This window comes from Argopecten irradians, chromosome 7 (genome assembly GCF_041381155.1).
Source record: "Argopecten irradians isolate NY chromosome 7, Ai_NY, whole genome shotgun sequence".
NCBI lineage: Eukaryota > Metazoa > Mollusca > Bivalvia > Pectinida > Pectinidae > Argopecten > Argopecten irradians.
In genome coordinates, this window is record NC_091140.1 from 3,189,775 (window position 1) to 3,200,631 (window position 10,857).

Genomic DNA, 10,857 nt, shown 5'->3' on the forward strand with positions numbered 1-10,857 from the left:
CGTTAACTACCATAGACTTAAAACTTTTGACGGTACGTCAATTATCATAGACATCAAACTTACAAAGATACATAGTAGACTTCAACTATAATAGACCACAAACTTACAAAGATACATAGTAGACGTCAACTATGATAGACCACAAACTTACAATGATACATAGTAGACGTCAACTATAATAGACCACAAACTTACAAAGATACATAGTAGACGTCAACTATGATAGACCACAAACTTACAAAGATACATAGTAGACGTCAACTATAATAGACCACAAACTTACAAAGATACATAGTAGACGTCAACTATGATAGACCACAAACTTACAAAGATACATAGTAGACGTCAACTATAATAGACCACAAACTTACAAAGATACATAGTAGACGTCAACTATAATAGACCACAAACTTACAAAGATACATAGTAGACGTCAACTATGATAGACCACAAACTTACAAAGATACATAGTAGACGTCAACTATAATAGACCACAAACTTACAAAGATACATAGTAGACGTCAACTATAATAGACCACAAACTTACAAAGATACATAGTAGACGTCAACTATAATAGACCACAAACTTACAAAGATACATAGTAGACGTCAACTATAATAGACCACAAACTTACAAAGATACATAGTAGACGTCAACTATATAGACCACAAACTTACAATGATACATAGTAGACGTCAACTATGATAGACCACAAACTTACAAAGATACATAGTAGACGTCAACTATAATAGACCACAAACTTACAAAGATACATAGTAGACGTCAACTATAATAGACCACAAACTTACAAAGATACATAGTAGACGTCAACTATAATAGACCACAAACTTACAAAGATACATAGTAGACGTCAACTATATAGACCACAAACTTACAAAGATACATAGTAGACGTCAACTATAATAGACCACAAACTTACAAAGATACATAGTAGACGTCAACTATAATAGACCACAAACTTACAAAGATACATAGTAGACGTCAACTATAATAGACCACAAACTTACAAAGATACATAGTAGACGTCAACTATGATAGACCACAAACTTACAATGATACATAGTAGACGTCAACTATAATAGACCACAAACTTACAAAGATACATAGTAGACGTCAACTATAATAGACCACAAACTTACAAAGATACATAGTAGACGTCAACTATAATAGACCACAAACTTACAAAGATACATAGTAGACGTCAACTATAATAGACCACAAACTTACAAAGATACATAGTAGACGTCAACTATAATAGACCACAAACTTACAAAGATACATAGTAGACGTCAACTATAATAGACCACAAACTTACAAAGATACATAGTAGACGTCAACTATAATAGACCACAAACTTACAAAGATACATAGTAGACGTCAACTATAATAGACCACAAACTTACAAAGATACATAGTAGACGTCAACTATAATAGACCACAAACTTACAAAGATACATAGTAGACGTCAACTATAATAGACCACAAACTTACAAAGATACATAGTAGACGTCAACTATAATAGACCACAAACTTACAAAGATACATAGTAGACGTCAACTATAATAGACCACAAACTTACAAAGATACATAGTAGACGTCAACTATAATAGACCACAAACTTACAAAGATACATAGTAGACGTCAACTATAATAGACCACAAACTTACAAAGATACATAGTAGACGTCAACTATAATAGACCACAAACTTACAAAGATACATAGTAGACGTCAACTATGATAGACCACAAACTTACAAAGATACATAGTAGACGTCAACTATAATAGACCACAAACTTACAAAGATACATAGTAGACGTCAACTATAATAGACCACAAACTTACAAAGATACATAGTAGACGTCAACTATAATAGACCACAAACTTACAAAGATACATAGTAGACGTCAACTATAATAGACCACAAACTTACAAAGATACATAGTAGACGTCAACTATAATAGACCACAAACTTACAAAGATACATAGTAGACGTCAACTATAATAGACCACAAACTTACAAAGATACATAGTAGACGTCAACTATAATAGACCACAAACTTACAAAGATACATAGTAGACGTCAACTATGATAGACCACAAACTTACAAAGATACATAGTAGACGTCAACTATGATAGACCACAAACTTACAAAGATACATAGTAGACGTCAACTATAATAGACCACAAACTTACAAAGATACATAGTAGACGTCAACTATAATAGACCACAAACTTACAAAGATACATAGTAGACGTCAACTATAATAGACCACAAACTTACAAAGATACATAGTAGACGTCAACTATAATAGACCACAAACTTACAAAGATACATAGTAGACGTCAACTATAATAGACCACAAACTTACAAAGATACATAGTAGACGTCAACTATAATAGACCACAAACTTACAAAGATACATAGTAGACGTCAACTATAATAGACCACAAACTTACAAAGATACATAGTAGACGTCAACTATAATAGACCACAAACTTACAAAGATACATAGTAGACGTCAACTATAATAGACCACAAACTTACAAAGATACATAGTAGACGTCAACTATAATAGACCACAAACTTACAAAGATACATAGTAGACGTCAACTATAATAGACCACAAACTTACAAAGATACATAGTAGACGTCAACTATAATAGACCACAAACTTACAAAGATACATAGTAGACGTCAACTATAATAGACCACAAACTTACAAAGATACATAGTAGACGTCAACTATAATAGACCACAAACTTACAAGATACATAGTAGACGTCAACTATAATAGACCACAAACTTACAAAGATACATAGTAGACGTCAACTATGATAGACCACAAACTTACAATGATACATAGTAGACGTCAACTATAATAGACCACAAACTTACAAAGATACATAGTAGACGTCAACTATAATAGACCACAAACTTACAAAGATACATAGTAGACGTCAACTATAATAGACCACAAACTTACAAAGATACATAGTAGACGTCAACTATAATAGACCACAAACTTACAAAGATACATAGTAGACGTCAACTATAATAGACCACAAACTTACAAAGATACATAGTAGACGTCAACTATAATAGACCACAAACTTACAAAGATTACATAGTAGACGTCAACTATGATAGACCACAAACTTACAAAGATACATAGTAGACGTCAACTATAATAGACCACAAACTTACAAAGATACATAGTAGACGTCAACTATATAGACCACAAACTTACAAAGATACATAGAGAGTCAACTATAATAGACCACAAACTTACAAAGATACATAGTAGAGTAACATATAGACACAAACTTACAAAGATACATATAGTAACGTCAACTATATAGACCACAAACTTACAAAGATACATAGTAGACGTCAACTATAATAGACCACAAACTTACAAAGATACATAGTAGACGTCAACTATAATAGACCACAAACTTACAAAGATACATAGTAGACGTCAACTATAATAGACCACAAACTTACAAAGATACATAGTAGACGTCAACTATAATAGACCACAAACTTACAAAGATACATAGTAGACGTCAACTATAATAGACCACAAACTTACAAAGATACATAGTAGACGTCAACTATAATAGACCACAAACTTACAAAGATACATAGTAGACGTCAACTATAATAGACCACAAACTTACAAAGATACATAGTAGACGTCAACTATAATAGACCACAAACTTACAATGATACATAGTAGATGTCAACTATAATAGACCACAAACTTACAAAGATACATAGTAGACGTCAACTATAATAGACCACAAACTTACAAAGATACATAGTAGACGTCAACTATAATAGACCACAAACTTACAAAGATACATAGTAGACGTCAACTATAATAGACCACACACTTACAAAGATACATAGTAGACGTCAACTATAATAGACCACAAACTTACAAAGATACATAGTAGACGTCAACTATAATAGACCACAAACTTACAAAGATACATAGTAGACGTCAACTATAATAGACCACAAACTTACAAAGATACATAGTAGACGTCAACTATAATAGACCACAAACTTACAAAGATACATAGTAGACGTCAACTATAATAGACCACAAACTTACAAAGATACATAGTAGACGTCAACTATAATAGACCACAAACTTACAAAGATACATAGTAGACGTCAACTATAATAGACCACAAACTTACAAAGATACATAGTAGACGTCAACTATAATAGACCACAAACTTACAAAGATACATAGTAGACGTCAACTATAATAGACCACAAACTTACAAAGATACATAGTAGACGTCAACTATAATAGACCACAAACTTACAAAGATACATAGTAGACGTCAACTATAATAGACCACACACTTACAAAGATACATAGTAGATGTCAACTATAATAGACCACATACTTACAAAGATACATAGTAGATGTCAACTATAATAGACCACATACTTACAAAGATACATAGTAGACGTCAACTATGATAGACCACAAACTTACAAAGATAATCAACTAATAGACGTCAACTATAATCAACTATAGACCACAAACTTACAAAGATACATAGTAGACGTCAACTATAATAGACCACAAACTTACAAAGATACATAGTAGACGTCAACTATATAGACCACAAACTTACAAAGATACATAGTAGACGTCAACTATAATAGACCACAAACTTACAAAGATACATAGTAGATGTCAACTATAATAGACCACAAACTTACAAAGATACATAGTAGACGTCAACTATAATAGACCACAAACTTACAAAGATACATAGTAGACGTCAACTATAATAGACCACAAACTTACAAAGATACATAGTAGATGTCAACTATGATAGACCACAAACTTACAAAGATACATAGTAGACGTCAACTATAATAGACCACAAACTTACAAAGATACATAGTAGACGTCAACTATAATAGACCACAAACTTACAAAGATACATAGTAGACGTCAACTATAATAGACCACAAACTTACAAAGATACATAGTAGACGTCAACTATAATAGACCACAAACTTACAAAGATACATAGTAGACGTATAATAGACCTTAATTTATCAGGTAATTCATTGGTTTTATAGGTGTCACTAACTTCATATATGAATCCACCTCCATTGAGAAGATTGACTGTGAAAACGATAAGAAAGTCATTCGGTGTAGTGGGACGTCCATGAAAGCCTTCCTGCCTGGGGATGAGTTTATGTCCCCTGTCAGGGGAGAGGGAGATTGTGGTAAGTCTCATAATATTGTATCATTGTTGTATCAAATGTACACTTTTTATTTAGATCTGAAGTTAAGAAGAAAAGTTATTTGTGTTGTAGTGAGCGGAGCGATACAGACTAAGGCGGTCCCTCTGTCCCGGGGGGAGGGGAAGTCTTATCACGTAGTGGTTACTAAGGATTACAGGAAGAAGTCTGCCCGGGAAATATCCATACGGTGTGGTACGTATACCGCTTAACAGTGTAAGAGTTCTGAAACGGAAACACAGAGCAACATTAGTGGGAACTAAAACCCAGGATCAACAGGGTTATAGGGCATAAACAATGAAACAACAGGTTCAAAAGTATTTGTAAACAAGATAACAACATGGTTATATGGTATAAAACAAGGGAACAACAGGGTTATATGGTATAAAACAAGGGAACAACAGGGTTATAAGGCATAAACAATGAAACAACAGGTTCAAAAGTATTTGTAAACAAGGGAACAACAGGGTTATAGGGCGTAAAACAAGGGAACAACAGAGTTATATGGTATAAAACAAGGGAACAACAGGGTTATATGGTATAAAACAAGGGAACAACAGGGTTATAGGGCGTAAAACAGGTGAACAACAGGGTTATAGGGCATAAAACAAGGGAACAACAGGGTTATAGGGCATAAAACAAGGGAACAACAGGGTTATAGGGCGTAAAACAAGGGAACAACAGGGTTATAGGGTGTAAAACAAGGGAACAACAGGGTTATAGGGCGTAAAACAAGGGAACAACAGGGTTATATGGTATAAAACAAGGGAACAACAGGGTTATATGGTATAAAACAAGGGAACAACAGGGTTATAGGGCGTAAAACAAGGGAACAACAGGGTTATAGGGCATAAAACAAGGGAACAACAGGGTTATAGGGCGTAAAACAAGGGAACAACAGGGTTATAGGGTGTAAAACAAGGGAACAACAGGGTTATAGGGCGTAAAACAAGGGAACAACAGGGTTATATGGTATAAAACAAGGGAACAACAGGGTTATATGGTATAAAACAAGGGCAGGGTTATAAGGCATAAACAATGAAACAACAGGTTCAAAAGTATTTGTAAACAAGGGAACAACAGGGTTATAGGGCGTAAAACAGGTGAACAACAGGGTTATAGGGCATAAAACAAGGGAACAACAGGGTTATAGGGCGTAAAACAAGGGAACAACAGGATTATAGGGTGTAAAACAAGGGAACAACAGGGTTATAGGGCGTAAAACAGGGGAAAACAGGGTTATAGGGCGTAAAACAAGGGAACAACAGAGTTATATGGTATAAAACAAGGGAACAACAGGGTTATATGGTATAAAACAAGGGAACAACAGGGTTATAGGGCTAAAACAAGGGAACAACAGGATTATAGGGTTAAAACAAGGGAACAACAGGATTATAGAGCGTAAAACAAGGGAACAACAGGGTTATAGGGTGTAAAACAAGGGAACAACAGGGTTATAGGGCGTAAAACAAGGGAACAACAGGGTTATATGGTATAAAACAAGGGAACAACAGGGTTATAGGGCGTAAAACAAGGGAACAACAGGGTTATAGGGTATAAAACAAGGGAACAACAGGGTTATAGGGCGTAAAACAAGGGAACAACAGGGTTATAGGGCGTAAAACAAGGGAACAACAGGGTTATAGGGCATAAAACAAGGGAACAACGAGGGTTATATGGTATGAAACAAGGGAACAACAGGGTTATAGGGCGTAAAACAGGGAACAACAGGGTTATAGGGCATAAAACAAGGGAACAACAGGGTTATAGGGCGTAAAACAAGGGAACAACAGGGTTATAGGGCATAAAACAAGGGAACAACAGGGTTATAGGGCGTAAAACAAGTGAACAACAGGGTTATATGGTATAAAACAAGGGAACAACAGGGTTATATGGTATAAAACAAGGGAACAACAGGGTTATAAGGCATAAACAATGAAACAACAGGTTCAAAAGTATTTGTAAACAAGGGAACAACAGGGTTATATGGTATAAAACAAGGGAACAACAGGGTTATAGGGCGTAAAACAAGGGAACAACAGGATTATAGGGTGTAAAACAAGGGAACAACAGGGTTATAGGGCGTAAAACAGGGGAATAACAGGGTTATAGGGCGTAAAACAAGGGAACAACAGAGTTATATGGTATAAAACAAGGGAACAACAGGGTTATATGGTATAAAACAAGGGAACAACAGGGTTATAGGGCGTAAAACAAGGGAACAACAGGATTATAGGGTTGATCCAAGGGAACAACAGGATTATAGAGCGTAAAACAAGGGAACAACAGGGTTATAGGGTGTAAAACAAGGGAACAACAGGGTTATAGGGCGTAAAACAAGGGAACAACAGGGTTATATGGTATAAAACAAGGGAACAACAGGGTTATAAGGCATAAACAATGAAACAACAGGTTCAAAAGTATTTGTAAACAAGGGAACAACAGGGTTATAGGGCGTAAAACAAGGGAACAACAGAGTTATATGGTATAAAACAAGGGAACAACAGGGTTATATGGTATAAAACAAGGGAACAACAGGGTTATAGGGCGTAAAACAGGTGAACAACAGGGTTATAGGGCATAAAACAAGGGAACAACAGGGTTATAGGGCGTAAAACAAGGGAACAACAGGATTATAGGGTGTAAAACAAGGGAACAACAGGGTTATAGGGCGTAAAACAGGGGAATAACAGGGTTATAGGGCGTAAAACAAGGGAACAACAGAGTTATATGGTATAAAACAAGGGAACAACAGGGTTATATGGTATAAAACAAGGGAACAACAGGGTTATAGGGCGTAAAACAAGGGAACAACAGGATTATAGGGTTAAAACAAGGGAACAACAGGATTATAGAGCGTAAAACAAGGGAACAACAGGGTTATAGGGTGTAAAACAAGGGAACAACAGGGTTATAGGGCGTAAAACAAGGGAACAACAGGGTTATATGGTATAAAACAAGGGAACAACAGGGTTATATGGTATAAAACAAGGGAACAACAGGGTTATAAGGCATAAACAATGAAACAACAGGTTCAAAAGTATTTGTAAACAAGGGAACAACAGGGTTTTAGGGCGTAAAACAAGGGAACAACAGGGTTATATGGTATAAAACAAGGGAACAACAGGGTTATATGGTATGAAACAAGGGAACAACAGGGTTATATGGCATAAAACAAGGTAACAACAGTGTTATAGGTTGTAAAACAAGGGAACAACAGGATTAATGGGCATAAAACAAGGGAACAACAGGGTTATATGGTATAAAACAAGGGAACAAGAGGGTTATAGGGCGTAAAACAGGGGAACAACAGGATTATAGGGCGAAAAATAGGGGAACAACAGGGTTATAGGGCGTAGACAATGAAACAACAGGGTTATAGGGCGTAAACATTGAAACAACAGGGTTATAGGGCGTAGACAATGAAACAACAGGGTTATAGAGCGTAAACATTGAAACAACAGGGTTATAGGGCGTAAACAAGGGAACGACAAAATTATTTATATGGCATACAACAAGGGAATAACAGGGTTATAGGGCGTAGACAATGAATCAACAGGGTTATAGGGCGGACACAAAAGGAACGACAGGATTATATGGCAGAAACAAGAGTACAACAGGGTAATCTGACTGGTAACATGTCAGGTTATAAAACGGGAGCAACAGGGTTGTTATACTGATACCATGAAACACCATGGGGTTATAGGACAGTAGAACAACAGGGTTGTTATACTGATACCATGAAACACCATGGGGTTATAGGACAGTAGAACAACAGGGTTGTTATACTGATACCATGAAAGACCATGGGGTTATAGGACAGTAGAACAACAGGGTTATAAGATATGACTACATGGTTATAAGACTAATACAATAAAAGGTAGGGGTCGCGGAAACAGGGTTACAGGACAGTGGTGTTAGGGTTGTAGTAAGGGACGAGCAAAATTATAGTACTGATACAAACAAATTTTACTTCATGTTGAGATTTGTCCTTTTTTCAGGTCAGAAACTGGAGGTGTGTTCTATGGCCCCTAGGGACGGAATGTTGTTTGGATACAAGAAATGTCGGTTCAGTGGTAAAGAGAAGGGAGGCTACTTCCCTGAGGAATGTGTTGTTATCTACTGAGAGATGTTAGTGTTTCTAAAATAAATGTTGAATGTAAGAATGTCTAAGTGAAGCAGTCTTTTGTCACCTATGTCAGATATGTGTATATTAAATTTATTTCCATTTCACATAATCACCAATAAAAAAGAATTAGCTAATTTTATCGTGAAATCTAGAAATGTTGAAATCATTAGCCTTTAACTGTTAAAAATGCATCAATTGTAGAGGGTTCTGTGAATTTTCTGTTTTTTTTTCATAATTCAGTTATAGAATGCCTTTTGATCTGTTAATGACATAATGGGGATAAATTTGTTTACATATAACTTTCCTCCTTTACAATAAATGGGCTCATGATACCCAGACCACTAGTTCTTTGATTCGGTTACTATGGCCTCAACAAAGGCACATATTTTTGCGGCATTGATCATATAAAATAATTTGAAAGTCGTAGGCTATTTTCTCATTGCTACAAAAATGTGTGCTTACCATGGTACATGTATGTATAATTTATATCCAGAGTTCAATTGAATTTACCAGGAAATGTTGTTGTCTTTGTTTGGAATGCTTTGAGAGCATCCTTGATACCCTAGGGGTTACTATCACTGACGTTACATCCACAGTGGACTATATCAGAGTAAAATTGAAGGCACCATGCATATAAGACAATAGTAGTTCGATCCTTTGATGTACTGCAAAATAATCCTATAATGACCGGTACACTGTGCTTGACTGTGTTGCTTTGAAGTTGCAAATTGGGTGTCGCTTTCTCTATTAAATCTTCAATTGAAGTCTCTGCAGACCTGTGATTGGTCAGTTATTTTCAAATTTTACCTAAACTGCGTCTAGTTTTACTATGAGATTGTCCAGGAATGGATATAAAGTCAGTGATACTAAACCCTAGATTATCGAGGATGCTTTGAGATGGGCTACCCGGATCAGACAGGGAAATTTTAACCCTGGCTACGCCCCTGACTTAATTTCTCTTCTAAACATTATTGTTTGACAAATATCTCCCATGACATGATACGTCTCCATGTCTAAATTCGTCACCAAAATTCTGAGCTCAAATCTTGCAATCCCATCCAGTGCAGCCCAACTACTTTTTGTTTTACAATTATTACATTCATACAGTAAGTGCATTTTGATTGAGAAAAAAACAACCTTTCTTGATCATAAAACACAGATTTAATCTAAACCTCTGGGTTTTATTGGGACATACTGTAAAAAAAATCTAGTTTATGATAACAGAGACTTAGATATAATATCTTATATCTAAGTCTCTGATGATATGGATTGAATTTTTGTTTTTTTTTTGTTTTTTTGTTTTACATTTGAATCTAGCCACTGAATACTGATTAGGATAGTAAATAACACACTAATCATCGATGGTTTTTCATCTTTTCAACAATTTCCTCTGTATCATACCTGGTATTTTTTGCTTTTTTTT

The 10,857-nt window shown here is 35.4% G+C and overlaps 1 protein-coding gene across 2 annotated transcripts in view; it reads left to right on the plus strand.

Moving 5' to 3' along the window:
• LOC138327294 (uncharacterized) overlaps window positions 1-9,753 on the plus strand; it is a 34,728-nt gene extending 24,975 nt beyond the window's left edge. For both annotated transcript variants that reach the window (XM_069273274.1, XM_069273273.1), the window contains 3 exons: window positions 5,141-5,290; window positions 5,381-5,500; window positions 9,307-9,753. In XM_069273274.1, the coding sequence (XP_069129375.1) occupies window positions 5,141-5,290; window positions 5,381-5,500; window positions 9,307-9,431 (395 nt within the window). In that variant the 3' untranslated portion in view covers window positions 9,432-9,753. The remainder of the gene's footprint in view (window positions 1-5,140; window positions 5,291-5,380; window positions 5,501-9,306) is intronic.
• The last annotated feature ends 1,104 nt before the right edge of the window (window positions 9,754-10,857 follow it).